Source organism: Nicotiana sylvestris, chromosome 5 (genome assembly GCF_000393655.2).
Source record: "Nicotiana sylvestris chromosome 5, ASM39365v2, whole genome shotgun sequence".
Lineage (NCBI taxonomy): Eukaryota > Viridiplantae > Streptophyta > Magnoliopsida > Solanales > Solanaceae > Nicotiana > Nicotiana sylvestris.
Window position 1 is genome coordinate 180,692,653 of NC_091061.1, and position 21,151 is coordinate 180,713,803.

General features: G+C 36.4%; 2 protein-coding genes across 3 annotated transcripts; one reads left to right on the forward strand and one right to left on the reverse strand.

Annotated features, from left to right (window-relative positions):
• Positions 1–1,669: 1,669 nt before the first annotated feature.
• On the reverse strand, positions 1,670–8,856 carry LOC104220542 (E3 ubiquitin-protein ligase COP1-like). 2 transcript variants are annotated; one of them, XM_009771425.2, is made up of 13 exons: positions 8,389–8,856; positions 6,938–7,015; positions 5,887–6,042; positions 4,980–5,336; positions 4,739–4,896; positions 4,577–4,642; positions 4,254–4,332; positions 3,765–3,920; positions 3,574–3,672; positions 3,011–3,115; positions 2,698–2,877; positions 2,317–2,427; positions 1,670–2,214 (listed from the first exon to the last, which is right to left on the reverse strand). In XM_009771425.2, exons 1-13 carry the CDS (start codon positions 8,725–8,727, stop codon positions 2,044–2,046), a joined length of 2,055 nt encoding a protein of 684 aa, XP_009769727.1. In that variant the 5' UTR covers positions 8,728–8,856; the 3' UTR covers positions 1,670–2,043. The 2 variants fall into 2 exon arrangements, with proteins under 2 accessions (XP_009769727.1, XP_070001824.1); XM_070145723.1 differs by lacking the exon at positions 8,389–8,856 and adding an exon at positions 7,825–7,914.
• A 5,985-nt stretch (positions 8,857–14,841) lies between these two features.
• Positions 14,842–16,736, forward strand: LOC138869741 (uncharacterized). The gene is made up of 2 exons (XM_070147397.1): positions 14,842–15,006; positions 15,750–16,736. Exons 1-2 carry the CDS (start codon positions 14,842–14,844, stop codon positions 16,734–16,736), a joined length of 1,152 nt encoding a protein of 383 aa, XP_070003498.1.
• Positions 16,737–21,151: the final 4,415 nt, after the last annotated feature.

Below are 21,151 nucleotides of genomic sequence, written 5' to 3' on the forward strand. Positions count from 1 at the left end.
TATTTGATAAAATAAGAAAAGGCACGGGAGTACGAGGTAGTACCGAACCTAACAACTGGCAATGACTGAATCAAGATAGTAAAAAGGGAAGATTCATGAACCTTCAATTAATGAGGAGGGGAATCAGAATCGTTACAGAATCTAGTGGACAGTTACAATTACCAATTATAACGGATCATTAATGCAATTAATGATCATAATGATTTAGCCATAAATGGAAAGAAACGTTATATGTGTAAACCTCTATATAAGGGGAGAGAATTTTACTTGTAAAGACATCTGAGACAATATTGGAATATATTCACTTAACTTTTCTGTTTTTTCTCGATATTGACTTTGCAATCAATTATTTCCTTATTTATTCTTATTCTTTTCCTTCGATGTCATTGAGAAAGTTAGCAAAAACTTGGTTATCAGAAGCCCGTTGTCTTCTAAAATTAATCTTTGCCCGAAAGATATATTTTCGGTTAAACATTTTGGTCACATGATAACGACTGAGTAATAGTTAAGTGATGTATGACTCATTAGCCATGTAGGGTGTTAGGTTAAATTTCAATTCTATGCACGAGCTGTCAATCCGTTTGCTCTTGCCATAAATGGAGGCAAGTGCAAAATGAATAGACTTTACATGTCCAAATTCTTCGTGAAAAGATAGTTATATTTATCTTTCAACTTTTGACTATAGTTCAAAATGACTTATTGAAGTTCCAACAACAGTCAAGGGAAAACGAGATTTGTTTTCTAACGCCAGAATAATATAACGCCAAACGTTCAACAGAGGGCAAAGTTACTCTGGCAGATTTGACATTACTGCCTAAATTTTTTGTAGATAGTATAATGTAATAGAACGTAAACCAACCTCTGCTTCCATTTGATCTGACTCTTTTATGTCCATAATGGTCAGAATACTCAGAAAGAATTTCAATCGGAAAAAGAAGAAAGATATAAGAGAACAAGTCGAAAATAGATTGTGAGACGTGGAATTTCTCCTTATATGGTCTAAAACAATTCTCACTTCATGAACTAGCTTTTAGGTTTGAGAGTTAGATTCAAAGTTCATTTTTTTCACCATGAAATCTAAGCCAGACCCATCTCACTTCTTGATTTACTTGACGTCGAGTGCACTTTCGAGATAGCTTTTAGATTTGAGAGTTGGGTTCAAATTCATTTCTGAACATTGAGTTAAGCTCAAGGTCCATTTTTTATCAATAGTGTGATAAGATAGAAAAGGAACCAGTGGTTCGCTGTACTTCACTATCATGCAATTTTGACTACTCTACTCCCAATCAGAAAATGATAACTATATAACATAATCCTATCTTTTCATGAAGGAGCTACGCCGGTCAATTGGTGGCGCAATTGATGGTGCTCCGAAGATTCACGCACTAAAAGGGTAGCCCGGTGCACTAAGCTCCCACTATGCGCGGGATTCGGGAAAGTATCGGACAACAAGGGTCTAAAATAGAATATATCTTGTAGGGAAAAGTATCATATAAACAGAAACTTTTCTTGAATTCTCTGTATCAATTTAGTACCAATGTGAGTGGAGTAGAAATGGAGACTAATGAAGACTCCTGGTAATTGATATGAGTGGCAAGTGTGAAAATAATGTTTACAGAGTAGAGCTGCAAAATGAAGATCTAAATCGCTAAATCAGATGGCAAAGAAGTTTTTGCACAAACAAGAAGCAATTCAAATTTAGCAAATATACCATTGTCATGTTTTCACTACAATTTTCACTCTGCTGTCTAGATTTCCAGATACTAGAAACACAACTCCTGAATCTAGGACATTCTTTTAAACTCGAACCCCAGAAAAGAAGAGATACATACTAACTATGAGAATTATGCGACTACTATATAATCACCCGTCAAAAGCTAAAAGAGTTGGCTATAAGGAACCACCAAAATCAAAAACCAAAGTTAGCCTAATGCTCTGGTTATTCATGTACACCGGAGAATTGCTGTAGAGAACTCGTACCTCCTTTCTTTTTTAGCAAGCCTCTTCATCAGTCAAATGTTAATCGATCATTCAAATGTTATATCAAGCAGCAAGGACAAGCACTTTTATTGTCCCTTGACTGTTCGCCGTTAGAATTGTTGAGCTGTCACGTTTCCAACAAACAGCACTGATGAAATATGATCCCATTTCCCCATCTGGATCATTCTGATCATCAGAACCAAATTTGTGCCAAGCTGCTGGCTTAGAAATTTCCTGTACATGTATGACAAACTAGATTAAGCACTGGAAAATGATGTTAAATCGCTCATGTATCTGGATAATGAGACTCGTCGTCAAATACTTTCAGAAATATACCTTGTGATAGACAAACACTTCATTTGTCTCACTGCCACATGCAAGGTATTCACTGTTTACTGTAAGACCCACAAAGTTCTTCTCATTTGCATGTCCTTTAAAAGTACGCAGCTGAAATAAAAAATAGAACAAGGATAATGCTGGTCAGAAGTTTGACAAGTCTGTTGAAGAGAATATCAATTCAACTTCATTACATTATTTGAGTGAGAACCAGCATTAAGCAAAACTATAATCTACCTCTCCTATCCATCCCTCACTTTTTCTTTTTTCTAATTCCTTTTAGTTCATGCCTATTGTCCGTATGGCGATATCATAATGAGAGCAAAATGTGATTAATTTCTGTATTCAAATCGAGAAAATGACCAGAGCATGATTACTTACTGGAACATTCTCCTTGACATCCCACAAACGCAATGTACTATCTGTTGATGCAGAAGCTAGCTCATTGTTGGATAAAAACTTTACATAAGAAACAGCTTTACGGTGCCCACTGAAAATATGCAGTGGCTGGCTAACATTTCGCAAGTCATAATAGTGGATGTGATGATCCGCCGAACCCACCTGCAAGATATTGCATCACGTTTTAGTGTAGAAACCATACCTTTAACATGGAATACTATAATTAAATGCATTGATGCAAGAGGAACCTGAAACCGTTTATTGTGGGATAACTAAAAACAAAATGAGAACTTACAGCTACAAGAACACTGGATCCAGGATTATACTTCACAGAGCAAGCGTTAGCTTTCATGTCAATGGTAAGAACGCTGGCTTCCTGCTTCGTGCACCAAACTTTGACCTGTTGAGAAATTAATTTAAGCTTATTCCAAATCTTTACAAGTGTACTAACTCTCCAAAACTACTTCTGTTCTTTTGGTTTAGCACACTTTAACTCCATTGTTGGACCACACAAGGCGCAAACCACAGCACCCATCATCCCTCACTTCTCTACTGCAGTACAAAACCTAATATAAATTCTATAATACCGGAATACAAACTGAAAATATGATGAAACATCTGGATCTTATCCCTTTACTTCACAAGAGTAATAAACCTAAACTATGATAGTCACTCCTAACATAAATGGACACACAGACTTCAGATCTCTGAGGAAAAAGAAATCTAATATTAAATAAATCCCAATTTCATCTGCCTCATTTGTCAAAATTTCAGACACAATATGATTGTCACTCCAAACACCAGATAAGAAACATCTCAATTCTAGAAAAAAGCTCATAGCTTGAAATTGTATGTTACCTTGCAATCATCACTACCAGACACAAGCACAGAAGGTTCAGTACGGCAAAAGTCAACACTCCATGCTCGTTTTTCATGCTCCTCATACTCCATCACACTCTGGAATAGAAAGTGTAATTATCAGATATAAGTGGAGATCCACGTGAAGGTGCTTTTCATGATCTAGATATAAGAACAAAATAAAAACCTACCTGACGAGTTGTAACATCCCAAACCGTCACTATGCCCTCATAGTCACTGCTTGCTAAGTGATTTTTAGTGCACTTGTTCCAGCTCAAACAACTTAGTTTGGACCGTGTAGACATTTCAACAAGAGGACATTGCGCTTCTGCTGGTTCGTTTACCACCTGATAATGACAACATACAAGAATTACCTTGTATCTTTTCAAGAAATAAACAAAATACAGCAAAAGAGAAGCAGAAAAACCCAAATCTAGCCAAGTTATTGAAAAAGATTTCACTAGTAACAGTGATAATATCAGTTCAACTAAGCTGAACACTTATTTCTCCCAAAACATTTCATTACATCAATAGCATGTAAAAATTTCAAAATCTTATCTGGAGAAGAAAAATGGGGCTAGAAGTGAAGTCTAATTAATAGACAATCATTAAACTCCTACAGAAGTTTTTCTGGTGGGAAGGTTTGCAGAATAAGAAGCTCTCATGAAGCATGTACTTACGGACGCAAATTCGAAGACCTTAATTCTTCGTGATACCCCAGCAGTAGCAAACAATTCATCATCTCGGTCAAATTCAATACTGTGAAAAAGAGGACATTTAGTGAGAGGCAAGAGTTCTCGCAAAAAAGGAGTTGTATTGGGTTTATAAAAGCAAATAAAACCTCCTGGCTGTCTATGTTTATACTTAAAGAAGGAGATTGCTATAACGTCTCCAGAAAAAAAAGCAAATCAGAGTACCATATTTTCCAATAAAGGAATATCCCTAGTTCTATTTCAAAAAGAAGTTATAGAATTAAATATTCTAGATGCAATGAACTTCGTACCTTGAAACGATATTAGCCATGTGGAAAAGGTCAGAATGTCTAAGTTCAGCAACAACCCTCAAACGACTACATCAACAAGCGCAATAGAAAAAAAGCTGTAAGCCCAAATTTATAGGATAATTTCAAGTCAATACAAAAATCATTAGATGAAAACTGATGAACCTGTATCGCGTATAGGTAGACAGAACAGATTGAAAATCTTCAAGTCCCGCGGAATAACCTTCTCTATTCATGACATTTGCTACCCTTTCTTCCTGTTTCTCGGACTGTCTTGCCCAATAGCGCCTCTTTTGCAGGTAACAGGTTTGAAGCTCATTGAACTGTTGACAATTGTGCATGTTAAAAGAGGACATACAAATAATGAACTACATCAACAAGCACAATGATAAATTACAGAATTGACCTGTGCATGAATGCGTTTTTTCCTTGCTATTGCCTGTCCAGGTTGATTAGGACGCTGTGAATCTGGTCCGCCGTGGTCATCCTTCCATTGAACAACTTGAGAATTCCCAGGAGCTCTTGCATCAGTGTTCCTGGTCTGTGCAGTACCAGCACGACCTTGTTCTTGTGAATCGACAGAACTAGAAACAATTGCACCACCTTCCTTATCTCCCAGTGAAGGCCTGACTGTCATTGCAGAAGAATCATCTACTAGCTTTCTCATTTTCGCTGAATATCTACTCCTTGCCCTATATAACTCTATTCTACGCTTCTCCACAGCATTTATGTCTTCTTTAATGTACTTGAGATCATTTTGGATCTAGAAAGGTGCAGGATACAGTCAATATATGGAACTGCTAGTTTGTAAGGAGTCATACAGTTTTTAGAGAAGAAATTTAAAAAAAAGACGATTTGTAACAGGACTCCAAATAACGTCTCTTAAGTGGTTAAGAATGAAAGAAATGATAACAATATTTACAAAAGGGAAACTCTTAGACATGGGTTTAATCTTTTCAGATAATAACCAAATATGCACAAGCCCTTTCTTAGCAATTTATAGGAGACAGAAGATGGTTAGAGGTTTTCCTGAAGTTAACGATTTACATTGCAAAAATATGTCACGTTAAGTCTGACGGAAAAGGCATGCTCCTGGTATCTACCAACTCGATATGTTGCTTTTACCGCTATAATATTTAATTGAATATGCTTTCTCCAGTTAGAATGCAAAGATATTATACAAGAAAAGCAAATCCCTATCTGCAGGAGGGATGTGAAGCAAATAGAATAAAGTACAATAAGTTTCAAAGTTGACAACAGATAACTCAAACTAAAAGTGAAATGTGTAAGTCAGAAGAAGTTCAAGACAAAACCTCATTAAACTCTTCAACTTTTTGCTTCCTTAAACACTGGAGAAACTCAAGCAGAATCTGAAGATTTGTTTCAGCTTCTTCTTGTTCCATTTTTCTTTTCTTTTCCATAAGCAGAAATAATAGACTCTCCAGCTCTTTGATGGACACCTCGCATCCCTGCCTAAGAATCAGATGAGAATCCTGAACAGATATATGGAAATAATCCCGACACAGTGACAGAGAGAGCTAAAAGGCAAAATCATCTGAGACTAAGATGGCAGTTGCAAGAAGGTAATCAAAGAACCTGTCTAAAACAGCTGCTGAAAGACAAAGTTAGGAACGCTCTCCACCGAAACTAAGCTGATTGGACGCTTACAGGTCTCCTAACAGAAAGTACCAGCCCTTGTCTTTTAACCAACATCTTTGCAAATACTTGCAGGTGAATTGTATTCCTTTTCAAGGCATAGCAGGCTCAGATATTCAGTTTCCTGTTTTTAATTTCTCACAAGTCACAACTCTTTAATAGCGAAACTTTGCGAAGGATATCATATATTATCTTTCCCCTAAAGCAATTGGTACGGTAAAAACTAAAAAGTGGGTGGACAATGAAAGAGAAGCAATAAAGAGAATGGTTTCTCCCTTTTTCACATGCAGGTAAAAGCGCAAGCGACATCAAAATATAGTCATTCCAACCATTTCTGCCTGCTTTAAATCCAACTTAGGGCTGGAATGAGGAGTTGGCACAAAACAATTAATTTTCACATGTAAAGTATTTTAAAAGTTTAAGTTTGAATTTTTAATCACTTTCCGTCCTGCAAAAAGTATGGGACATCAAGACTAGTGGTCTAAACTAACACCTGGGGAAGACTATCTGCATACCCTTTAGCTTCTCCTCCTTTACATTCATACCTCATATCAAACCATATCACTAACATCAGCCTACAACATGTAGCGTCATAGGTCTTGGTACCTCAGCAAAACTGAGATGCATCACCATCCGGACAAAGAATATTCACTAGTCTATCTACAACGATACGGAGAAAGGTTGTTTAACTTTTCATGCATATCTGACCTGCTGTATTGCCTGGCGAAGTTGTTCCACAGGTGTAGCACTTTTGGCCATTTGGCGAGCAGATCTCTTCATCAATAACTACATAATGGAAAAAACTTTTAACTACAACTTGGTTTGACCTGTAAATAACCTTCGAGAAATATTATCAATATTCAATAGACTATTAAAAAGGTGAAGTAATGACTATGAAACAAAAGAAAAGAAGCAATGAGAAGAAAAATACAAATAAAAGGAATATAACAAGTAAAAAAGGTTTAGCAATCAAGTTTTCGCTCCAAAATTTAGCCCATTATGGAATTGCGATAGAATTTGTAAAAACGTTACAATAAAAACTCACAAAGGGGAGATACAAATTAAACCAGAGTAATGTGAGCTACATTTATATCTTACCAATTACCCAAGTAAATCTTGATATAATAAACATATTTCTAAAATACCATAAAATACATTCAAAAAATTCATATAGAGCGTATTCCTTCACTAATATTCTAGCAAAGGGAACTTCCTCCTCGCCATAGAAATGCAGTGATATTCCAACCAATATTTGTCATTGAGGAAACATTTAAAATAGCTTTGATAAATCATTAACTCCTGTAATCATCAGCTGACTTGACAATTTCAAGAAAATTTTTACATTGAAGTCTTGCCATGACATTCAAAGGCCAGCATGATAATTCCTATGCGCTTTTCTTTTTTATATATATAATTTTTTTTTATAAGTGATTCCTATTGGACTTACTCATAAAGACCGACATTTTTTGGGTATGTATTTTTTTCCAATCACTCATAACTAGTTTGAAACATAAGAATCAATCAATTTCAACGTTTACCAGTTATATAAACAAAGCAAAATGAAACCAGATTCCTTCAAGGCACTATAACTATACATTGATGAGAGGAGAACCATAAAATCTCAGATTCAAATCCCGATGGAGGCAAAAGCTATTAGATGATATCTTCCCATCTGACTACGTCTTGGTGGCAGAGCTACTCGATACCTGTGCTGGTGGAAGGTAGCAGCACCAGACGGAGTAGTCAAGGTGCTTGGACACCACCATCATAAAAAGAAAATTATAATTCTACACCGATAAATTAAGAATAGAAATAAATCTGCTAAATATGTCAACACACGAACTAAAAATTGCAGCTTCACCCAAAATAAAAAAGGAACCTAAATTCCAATTCATCTCATATGTTTTAAATTCTTGTCCAATTTAAAGAGTACTAGTACCAGTAATGCCTAAAACAAGTTACACAACTTGCTGATCTTCACATTCACAGAAGTCACATACAACACATTTTGTGTCTTCGTTCAGATACATTTCAAACAAATGTGATTATTACACTGGATAATTGAAGGTAATTAACTTTAGTTAATAGCATTGATTGGCAATTGCAGGTAAGATTCAAACGGAATATCCAAATTAATGAAAAAAGGTGAAAAATTTTACCTTATTGAGAAGGAAATTAGGATAAAGGTGATTAGTAGTCAAGTAATGAGAGCAACAAGGACAATCACTTTTATTGTGAAGATGAGTAACAATGCACATGTAACAAAAGCTATGTCCACACGCCGTCAGAAAAGCATCCTTTATAATTTGCATACATATCGGACATAACATGTCCTTATCCACTTCCTCTTCCTTCTCCGGCACCGGAATTTGCTCCTTAACCTCCGCCTCCACCGCCGCCGCCGCCGCAGGTGCCGAAGTTTCTCCGGCATTTACCGGCTCCGATTTCAGTACCGTCGGAACTAAAGCTCCGGTTGAACGCTCTCCTCCTCCTCCCATCACTACTATTGAAGCTAAGGTTCAAATCAATTTTGCTAAAAATTTGTATGCATATATGTATGTATATTAATGTATGTATATATTCTTACGAATGAAGAAATCGGCGAGTGAGAGAGAGATGATTACTGTGTGTGTGTGTGTTTATGTGAGGGTATAAACGGACCACGTTGGCGGGTACCCGCGTATTTTCAAAACTGGAGAGACTTGTTACTGCGACCGCCTCATAAATCTCTCTGGCTGCCGTTATTTTTTGTAATCAAATTTATAGTTTTCTATACATATACAAATACAAGTAGCCGAAAAGTGTTTTTGCGGCTGCTATCAATATAATATTTTGTATAACTTTCGTCCTAATTTACGTGATAGTATTTGATTTAATACAAAATTTTAAAAAAATAATTTTTGAAATTTATAATTTAAATTAAGTCATAAATATTTATCTGATCATAATTCATTTTAAAGTTAAATAAAAAAAATATGATATTCTTTCGATGACGGACTAAAAAATATGATACATAAAGAGGGAGTACTATTACGTATCTGTTATAAATATATTATATTATGGATGTTCATTTAGTACTCCGTTGTAAATAATCTTCCTGAAGAAGCTTATTCATATGAGACTCCACCGTAAATATGTTTATCCATTTAGTACTCTATTGGAAATAGGTACCCGGTTATGGATAAACATTACCCTAGGTAGAAGATTATCCATACCGAGTATAATAAGCTTATCCATTCAGTACTTCGTTATGGATAAACATTGCTCTCAGTAGAAGATTATCTATATCTGGTATAGTAGCAGCTTGCGTAGCAGCTTACACAACAACTTGTAATAGCAGCTTAAACAACAGCTTGTAGTAGCAGCTTACACAACAGCTTTCTTTCTTCTATAAATAGAAGAGATTTCAGTTCATTATGTACATCAGTTTGAATTCGAATAATATATCAGTTTCTCTCTATACTTGTCTTTACTTTACAATCTTTATTTTATAACAGTATAAAAAGTTTTTAACCTTTTTTAAAAAAAATTGCATTTAATTAAATATGGATACATAAGATGGGAGAAAGTATATCTTTAAGTTTCATACTTATTTTTTTCAACAAAAAGATAATACATATGTTATATTTGACTTATAAGTCAAAATTATTCATTAAATTCTAGGATTTTTTCAAATCAATCACCTTCACATAAAATGATACAGGAGAAGTTAATAAATAAAATGAGTGGCATGTTCTATTGTATCATAATATTTGCATCATTAGTTTATAAATCTTATTATGAGTGAGTTACTTTAGTTGTTTTTTAAAAATCTACCAAATGTTTTTAGAAATTAAATAATAAAATATACAAGTTACACTTCTTTAGAGTTTATACATAATAATTATCATAAATCGCGTTAGACCAAGGAAACAATTAGCTATTAAATGCATGGTGATGAAAAATTTGGCCATAAGTTGATAATGAGTTGGACCTTACAATTTAATGCATCTCTAGCCAAAACCCTCTCACATCAATTATCAAGACCATAGATGGGACTATACGTAAGTATACCGGAAAAAGAGGGGTAAGGGTGGCAAATGAGCCGAGTCCGGGCCTAAACTGGCCCTGTGGGTCTGTCCTAAGTGGGTCGATCCTATGTGGGCTCGGGCTTCGTGGGCCAGACTTAAACGGTCTCGGGTTTCGTGGACTTTTGGAGATAATCGGACCAGGACCAGGACTACGAACTAATGGTCCCGGGCTAAGTTGACCGGTCCCGGGCCTAAGTGGGCCTAGCCTATTTTTTAAAAAAAAATTATCTAAGGCAATTTCTTGTAAATTATATAACTTATATGAATTATATATACTATATCTATATTATATATATATATATATATATATATATATATATATATATAATGGTCCCGAGCTAAGTGGGCTGGGCTCGGGCCTAAGTGGGCCTGTCCTTTTTTTTTTATCTAAGGCAATTTCTTGTAAATTATATATATATATGTAGGCCTAAGTGGGCCTATTTTTTTATCTAAGGCAATTTCTTGTAAATTATATTATATAGTTGTGACTTAAAATTTTTTAATTCAAATTTAAAAGACAAAATATTGTAAAAAGATATTATATATATATATAATTTAGATAATTTACAAGAAATTACCTTATATAGTATATTGTCTTACATAAGATGTATATATAGTAGTATTGTATTATAAATATACTAAGTGTATAGTATATAAGCTATATTCGAATTTCGATATAACATTGGCTATATATATATATATATATATATATATATATATTAAGATGAACTCGGTATCAAAGTTGCAAATTAAAGTTTACATTTAATACTTCAAATTAAAGTACAATGCCTTCAACATAATACTTCAAATTAATCTAACAAACTAAAACATTAAGCATAATACGTCTAATAATTTTAAATTAACACAAATTGTCTCAAATCAACTTAAAATCTTAAATACGAATGTCTGGAAAACGCGCAAGACAACTCTTTATATGCCTCCTTAAACAGCCTGTGCCCTCCCACTTTGGACGATGAGTGTAGACTCGACCACAATTCTTGCACTTTATTATGTAAATATTTTTCATTTTCTTCTACCACATTAAAGTGTTCCAAAACAAATGGGTGCAATCTAGAATCACCGGGCACAATTTAACTTGAATTAAGAATTTGAGTTTGAGAAATGAGAGATGAGTGAAGACTTGAATACTTCAATTTGAGTTTGAGAAATGAGAGAGATTGATGATTTTGTGAGAAAAATAAATGAATGAAGGGGTATTTATAGTTAAAATAGGAAAAAAGTGTAATTATAAAAAGTTTGGGGTTAAAACAAAGTTGGGAGGGGGAAGGGGTTAAATGGCTATTTTATAAAGTCCAAACGGTTATTTTTGTAGGCCAACGACCATTTTTTAAATATTGCAATGGCTAAAAAAAATTTGGATTTTTTTTTTAAAAAAAGTAGTCATTGGACCCGTTTGAGCCTGTTTAGGACCAGTTGAATCGGCCCACTTAGGACCCGATCTCGGGCCCAAACGGTCCTGGTCCTAATGGGCTTCTTCAATGAACCGGCCCACTTTGGCCTGCACCTCCCCTGGTCCCGGGCTTAAACGGTTAGGCCCGTTTAGGCCCACTACCCATAAGTGCTCGCGGGCCTGGGCCGGGCCTAACCGGCCCACATGCCAGCCTTAAAGGGGGAAAACATAGGGGTCGTTTGGTAGGAGGTATTAGAAAAAATAATGCAAGCATTAGCTCTATGCATTACTAATACTTTATTTGGTACATATTTTCAACCTATGTATAACTAATACTTGTATAATTGTATTAGTTATACATCATACTTGGTATTATCCTATGTATAAGTAATGCATAGAAAACCATGGCATTAGTAATATCAAGGCTATTAATGCATGCATTAGTATGGTTAAAGACAAAAATATCCTTAAAGTCCCTTAAAACTAGAGAATATGGAGCGCATTTTTGTAAACAACTATTTTTTTTTAAAATTATGTAATGCATTATAATTTTAATACACCACACCAAACAGTAGATAAGAAATAATATATGCATAACTAATGTTTGCATTACTAACACATGCATTACTAATACACCTTATTTCGCGCTATTCTTACACACCCTACCAAACGACCCCTTAAAGTTCTCTAAAGAAAAAAAGGCAGTCCTATATACAAGGTATCCCGTGTTTACGGGGGATTCAGAAAGTGACTGTACCTAGGAGTGGCAAACGGTCCGTACTCCAAGGATTGTGATGTAGACAGTCTAACCTAATGCAAGCATTACTAGCAACTTCTATGGATCGAATCCTGACCTATAAGTCATACGGAGATAATTTTACAGTTGTTCTAGGTTCCCCTTTTAAAGTCCTTTAAGTTTATATCAGTTATGATTAATGAAGGTATGAAACACACACACACATATATATATATATTATATTCATTGATTTGACGTAAATACGGAGTGTGAATACGTTTTTACTGTAAATTCATAGGTTGACAAGAAGTTGGGGACAAACCCACATTTTTAAATCAATACAGTAAAAAAAGTTTGATAAAATTTTGATGTTCAACCTTGTTACATTGTCAGAATTAGGTAGTGATAGTGGTGTACTTCCATTGACTTAAAAAAAGTCTTAATCATACTTTCAAAAGATCAGATTAGATTTAATTTTCACTTTTAAACAAGGCCAGAAAGAGAGTATTTTCTAAAACCAGTGGCTAGTGACTAATCCACGACATCAGAACTGGGATTGGCTGATTGATTTTCTGTTCAGTTTTCAAAAAACTATAGCTAATTTATCCCTATCCTGTACGTGGAGGATTAATAAAACACATTGATAGACTTATTAAACTATAAAGGAAAAAACAAATACTCCAGCTCTCTTTTTGTTTTCTCTTTCATTTGTTTCTTGTCATTACATTTTGGATTCTTTTGTAAGATATACCTCGAAAAGGTGTCTGCTAACGTAGCCTGCAAGCGTATTGATTAATGTTTTAACTTTTAAGCATCAACTATCAACTATCATAGAAATATTGTTGGGCTAAACCGATTCGTCCGGAACCAAAATACGGTTTTTCTGGACTCAAAGAACAAAAATATGTGGAAAAAAATATAGTGACCAAAATATACATAGCGTTTTTTTAAAAGATGTTATACCTTAACAGTCGTTTGACCAGTTAAGTATAGTGTCTTTTAAAAAGATATTATATATATATATAGCGTTTTTAACTAAGACGCTATATATATTATGTGGGCCCACAAATAATTTTTCTGTGCTTAACAGGCATAACAATAATTCAACTGGGTATAGCGTTTTAAGCTAAGATGCTATACCTCAAAAAATTGAACTCCCGAACTAGTTTTTGCCTTATTTAAAGAGGTGAAGGATTTTGTAAAAATCCATTCATAAATATTTTCAAGTCTTCTGAATTTTTTCTTTGTTAAGTTGTTTTGCATTTTGTCATAATGTTTGAAGAGAGAAGAATTAGGGTTTCATGGGGGTGAGGTTGTGGTGGGGAATAACTCAACAAGTTATAATTTATCTCCACAGTCTCATGCTAAGTTGCCACTTACAATGGAGTACGATACATTGGTATCGTTGTTATGTAAAAAAAATGAGTGTGAGCAAACGATCGGTAAATCTTAAAATAACCGGAAGATATCTGTATTTTGTGACTTCGCAAGGGGTTGTATGTTATGCTGAGTTTAACATCGAAGACGATGAAACTCTGAGAGATTTTTTGAGGACTCTGGATGAATACTAGAAATTTTATTGTGATAAAACTGTTGGAAATATACGTCAAGGCTGAAGACGTTCGCAATAATGAGGTTGCGCAAAGTAGGAAAATACCTCAATCGTCGGGTGGTTATTTTGGAGCAGTTTTAGCCGAACAGATTCCGGCTGAAAGAGTTTGGCCGGATCTAAACTTATCTCCACGGGCGAACGAGGAGCGAAGAAATAATTTCTCCCCTAGTATACATAATCTACAAGCCGAGTGGTAAACTTCAATTTTTCTTTGTGTTACGATGTGTATTTTTGTGTTTTGTATTTGTATTAACACTCATATATTCTATAGGGAGTCCCGACCAGATATGAATTTTACAAGTTATGAACCAACGGCTAGTTGGAATATGCTTAGTTTTGGTGTGTTGGATCATGGTGGTCCATCCGGGAGTCAGCATTAACAAGATAATGTGCATCATGAAAAATCAACACATTATGATTTATAAGTAAATATATAAAGTTATATGTATTGTTTGGGCCAATTTTAGTAACTCATTATTTCTTTGATTGTGCAGTGAAAACGAGCAACTTGATAGTCATGTCCTTAATTAATTGCCGAAGATAGTCTATTTACTTGGGATCTGGCAAATGTGCAGAGTCAGGAAGAGAATAGTGATTATGACAACAATGCCGATGGGTCTGGAGATGACACACCCTTCCCTGACGAGGGTGATGAGGAGGAGGAAGAGAATGTCGAACCTAATTTGACGAGGGAGCATGCTCCACCTCCCAAGACTAAAAGTGTACGAGTCCCACATGCCATTTCATTCAAGGCATATTCCCTACCTTGATCATTTTCCAAGTATGTCGGATGTGGATGCCTTCACAAGGGATATTGACGAAATTTGGACAGCAATATGGGATGAATCTAGACCAACGGTGCTGTCAAAAGGGCATGTTTTTCCTGATAAGGCGCGCCTAATCAGGGCAGTGAAAATGTACAGCGTAAAAGAGTGCCATGAGATGATGGTATGTGAGTCATCTCCGGATGCATACAAGGTTGTTTGTCGTAGATGATTTACGGGTTGTAATTGGATGTTGCGTGAGAGGAAGAAGAAAACAAATATGTGGGTTGTGGGTAAATATATTGGCACTCACAATTGTGAAATAGACACATTCAGTGGAAATCACTTTAACTTGGATGTTGACTTAATTTCTCTTGTCTTGATTCCACATATTGAAGCCTCCGTAAGGTACAAGATCAAAGAGTGTATTACATTTGTCCACCAAGAATATGGGTGTACCATTACCAAAAGAAAGGCATTTTTCGGGCATAATCGTACGTTTGAAATTATTTACGGTGACTTGTATAAGTCACTGCATCTCTACCCAGGTACATGACTGCATTGCAACAATTTAATCCTGGGATTGTTGTTGAATGGAAGCTTGAACAGAGTCTGAGAATACCAGAATATATATTCAAATACGTGTTCTGGGCATTCAAACAAGCAATTGATGGTTTTGTGCATTGTTGGCCGGTAATATCCATAGACGACACTCATGTCTATGGAAAGTATGATATTAAGCTATTGATCGTCGTTGTAGTAGATGGTAATGGACAAATATTTCCCTTAGCTTTTCCTATTTGTACCAAAGAAAGCCAAGAGACGTGGACGCTATTTTTGAACCACTTGAAGGAGCACGTTGTCAAACAACGTTAAGATATTTGTCTAATATCTCATCGGCATTGTGGTATTTTAAGTTCTGTACAGCATTTGCCTAAATGGCAAGAACGGTATGCATACCATCGTTACTGTGTAAGGCACCTAAAGGCCAATTTCCAGAAGGTACACAACAAGGACTTGCATGATTTAATGTGGATGGTTGCAACTGATCACCAGGAGTGCAAATTCAGGAGGCGCACGAAATCGATCAGGCAAGAAGACGAAAGAGCCTATCATTGGTTGATGCAACATAAGCTTGACAAGTGGACATTGCATGCGGATGGTGGCAGACGATGGGGAACCCTGACTACAAATATGTCAGAGTCTTTCAACGGGATATTGAAGTCTGCACGTGGATTTCCTGTCACTGCCATGGTGCGGATGTCATTCAAACAGATGGCGGAGAGGTTTATTGAATGTCATAGAGGTGCATCAGAACTGATGGAGAATGGTGTTGAATTTATGCCAATACCAATGAAAAGATTTGAGAAATACAGGAGGCGAGCACATTGGCATTCATTTTTACAGTATTGCAACGAGCGAAATATTTTTGAAGTTCGCACCGCTATACATCAAAATTGGGGGAATAATACACACATCGTAAATGAAGCCAACATATTGTGTTCATGTGGGAAATGGTCTATCTACCACATGTCATGCTCGCATGTCATGAAGTGTTTTCAACATACAGGTTTTGCTGTAACACGGTACGTTGCTAAGGAATATAGTGTTACTGCATACTTAAACATATATAGTGGACAGTTGCAGCCAGTGGGTGCTGAGTATTATTGGCTGCCGAAATCATTTAAAATTGTGTGTAACAAGGAGTGTTTGTATAAGGTACAAGTGCAAAAACAAACGCATACACAGAACCAAATGGATGTTGGTGATACCGTTTATGCGCGTAAATGTGGTGTATGCTCGCAAACAGGACATAACCGTCGTAAATGTCGTTTAGTTGGTTTGGGTGGCGGTGGTAATCCAGCTCCTGGTAGAAGTTCATCTAATGTGCCCAACTATCAAGGATACACGTAGTGTTTTGTTTCCGTAATGTGGTTGTAATAAGTGTATGTACTTGTTTATCTTGCAGAATGTATGAAATAAAATTATGTTTTCATTGTTGTTAAATCTTTTTGATATTTAACATTAATACTTCAGTACAACAATCTAACATAATTCCAATTTAAAAAACCTTCAAAACAATCTTTTTGATATTTAACATTAATACACGTAGTGGCATTTTTTTAATGAATGTTGTAATGTTTATTCAAAAGGTCTTTGAAATACATATGACTTGGTTCAGATTTAAGAAGCTTTCTTATACCCGAAATAATTATTACCACGTGAAGCATAGTGCGGTTACATACCACATTATGTGTATTATCTCGTCGACCTGATAAAGCTGTCGTTCTAGAAAAGATGTCTTCTGGAAAAGTTGTATCGCACCGTAAAGAATCGTTAGCCCGCGAAGAATAGCATGGTTACATACCACGTTATGTGTATTGTCTTATCGATCTGATAAAGCTGCCGTTCTAGAAAAGCTGTCTTTTGGAAAAACTGTATTGTACCCTAAAGAATCATTAGCACGCGAAGCATAGCGCGGTTACATACCATGTTATGTATTTTTTTTCTTGCCTATAAATGACTAACACATTTTAGTTATTATCTTCGCTTAACCAAAACAAATAGCAAAACTTTCCATACATTTTTTATTTTTCTTGCATTAACAAATGTCTGAACGCAATGACTCACCAAGATGCTATTGTGGCAAACGTGCGATTATGAAGACATGTTGGTCAGATGGTAATATTGGGCGCAGATACTGGATGTGTCTATATAGGTTTGGAGGCAATGACGGAAATCATTGTATGTTTAAGGAATGATATGATGAACCCATTAACCGGGAATACTACAAATTAATTTTGCAGTATGTTTGGAATATGAATGTTGAATACCAACGCCAGATCTCTTAAATGCAACAACAAATTGCGACACTGCAGGAGAAACTAAAAGAGGTGGAAGAAGAAAAAAATAAAATGGAAGAGAAATTTAAGTGGCTGGAGCAGAGAATAATGGATGGTAGTAACTAAACAAATACATGTATGTGTTGAGTGTGGTATTTTATCTTTATATTTTTCGTGTCATGTATTTTCATTAGTTGTATCGAATTTAAATTATCTTAAGTTTCTATGTTTGTTTTGTCTGGATTTACTATTAAAATAACAAAAAAAAAACAAAAAATTAAAACATAATGCACATATAATGCTAAACCATAGATATAGTTGCTATTATTTACTGATTGTCATATGTACATAAAAAAAATCAATGTGTTCCAAAACCTTTATGCTTTAAAGCAGCCGCTGGCCTCAAGCGCATCTCATCCCGCCCGGCTACACTATCAGGATCATCCTCATCACTACACCTCTTTATCGGAGGATGAACTGCAACATGTCGTTAGTAAGGCTGGCAGGCTCGGTAGAAGGGGTCGTCGGTGCAGCAGTAACCTACAGAATAATGACATATTTTAGTATATAAAATATATAATAGTAATGTAAGTGTTGACTACATAAAAATAATCAAAATATCTTACCATGGTCTCAGCGGGCTCCTGAATATAATCATCTGTCTCAGGCATGTCAGTGTCGCACCTAGTGGCCTCCGCGACGGGCGAGGATGATGGCTTCAAAAAAAATATACTTTGGATATTTATGACTAATCAATGAGATAAACACAAAATATAAGTAATAGTAATACAAACTAACCAAATCCTATAGAAGATCCTTAGCATTCCTCGGTGGTAAGCCATAACTATGTCGGCACCTACTATTCACATATTGTATCGGACGAGCATCAGCAACCGTCGATGCCTTTAGAGGGTCAGGAAAATACGCATCCCAATCATATTAGGTAAAGGTCGTGCCCGCGATCGATAATGGAGCTGACGTGGTTACCTGCGAAGTCCCTGGAATAAGCCTCAAGCTAAATGATGGGATATCACTAAGATCATGGTGGTCACCCCTCTCAACTCCAACATCCTCAACAAGTGCCTCAACGCCCCCTTGTTGGGGACCACCTCCTCGCCGACCCCCACGACCTCATATGACACCCCTACCTCGTGGGACACACCTACCTCGTGGGATACCCCTACCTCATGGCACACCCATACCTAGTGCCACACCCCTGCCACATCGACCACGTTCAGGCTGCATTGCTGGCCCACGATGGTACTGTTTTGGCACCATATAATCAGCCTCGTATCCTAAGCGCTCATCATCCCATTCTCGCTGCAATATTGTGGCAACCAAATCTGTAACCTGTCGGCCATAGTCGTGCAAAGCGGTCGTTCCCTCACCGGTATGTTGTTGCATCTGCACTCCCAACTGGTGGAACATATGTAGTCCAATAACCTGAACAACATATAAAATATTAATTGCGAAACGATAATATTAACGTTATAACTAAGTATACCAAATAACATACCAGCGCCTCATGCCTCCCGGCATATGGAACGAATCGACCATCAGCGCGATGAATGGGATTCCAGACGATAGGTCAGGTAATGCTACGGTACCAGCCCATATACGCATGCTCACCATCCATAAAATCGGGTGAAGGGGGTGGCGGAATCAGGTCACGCCGCTAGTCCCAAGTCTCGATCTGCAACTCTAGTCATGCCTCATATGCCTGGTCAACCCTCGAATGATCATCCCACTAGTAATGTGTCCTAATCCAAGCGGGCGGTGGAGGTACAAGCTGTGGTTGACCAAACTAGTGAAGGACTCGCTCGGTGGCATGATGATCGACAATATCGAGACACATCATGATGACGGAAGAGCTCCAGATAAGTCGCCCAGTCGACCAATAATCAGGCAAACCAACTATTAGCTCGTCGTTGTATGGCCTCCAAATGAACTATTATGTAAAAACAGGAACCGTGAGTAAACGCAACACATATAAATCCAAGCCAAGTAAACTTAAGTATAAAATTACCTGCACGTCCTCCAGCAAATCCAACAAATCTCTGCAATAGGGGAGATAATGTCGAGCCTCGTACTCGCGTCTGTATCCCCACCTATCAACCCACCTCCTAGCCAAAAGGAGAAACGGTGGAGGTGGTGCATCCTGAGCTATGGGTGTAGAGGTGGTTGAAACTGCAGGAACCACTCCCAGACCCAAACCTAATATATAATTTGAACGTAAAATTTAAGGTTTTTTTTATGATGTATGTTATAATGAAGAGAGTATTTGACTATGTTTTCACCTGCAGTAGCGACATAAATCCTGTAACGTCTCGTTGGGTGCCCGTGCATGCCCGGCGCATCTGCCAGTACAAGTAACCAAGAACAGCAGCACCCCAGCGGTACTGATATAAATCATCTAACCGCTCAAGATGTTGAAGAAATCTCAAGCTGACTAGGTTTTCCGAAGTATTCGGGAACAATACGCCTCCAAACATAAGCAACAACAGCGACCTCGTGTACTTGTTAATATGAAGATTCGGTGTATCATGAGTAATATCATCATGCATTGCCTTAGCCGTTGCAACGTCTCCAGGTACTGATCTCCCGTATAATCTCTCTTGGCGTGCAGCAAAGCAACAAGAAGTCTATCAACCGGCAGCCCATACAGAACCTCCACGTCCTGCAGCGTGATAGTGGCCTCGCCAATGGGAAAATGGAATGTGTGCATTTCTGGTCGCCACCGCTCTATCAAAGCTGTGATCAATGACCAATCCAGCTGTAGCCGGCTGATCTCAATGATCCTATAAAAACTCGTATCCTACAGGCGTCTGACTATACATGGATAGAGCTGGCGATTCTTAAGAAAGTCCCACATATCGTCTACTCTCCTAGAACGTAAAGTCTGGGCCAATAACTGCCCCATATGCTCGGCCTGTGGCCGTAATAGCTCTAGGGAGGCAGGTCCGGGATGCAAAGGCGGAACCTCCATGACGACTATTGTAAATTGAACAAAATTAATTACATTATTTTTCTTTTCCATTGCTTAAATATATTGCAATACCTTGAATATTAAATTTTATTCGATATTTTTACTATATTGTTAATTAGGTTGATACATCTTCAATATTATAATTTTATATTTTATATGTTACTTTAATATGTTAGTTTTATTATTTTATATGTTTGTTAGTTATTCACCTATTTTTTACTATAGAGGATTTTATTATTAAATATTTACATTTTGGTTCCGGACACAATATTTGAGGCCCAGTAGCACCAATATATCCTGAATTCTTATGTTCATGATGAGAAGTTTTTTCAATTTTTCACTCAACAGGTCTGTTATTTTATATGTTAGTTTATTATTGTATATGTTAGTTTTATTATTTAATATGTTAGTTTTATTATTTTATATGTTTGTCTGTTTGTTACTAACTTATTTTTTACTATACTAAAATTAAATAATTAATTTTCATAACTATACAAGAT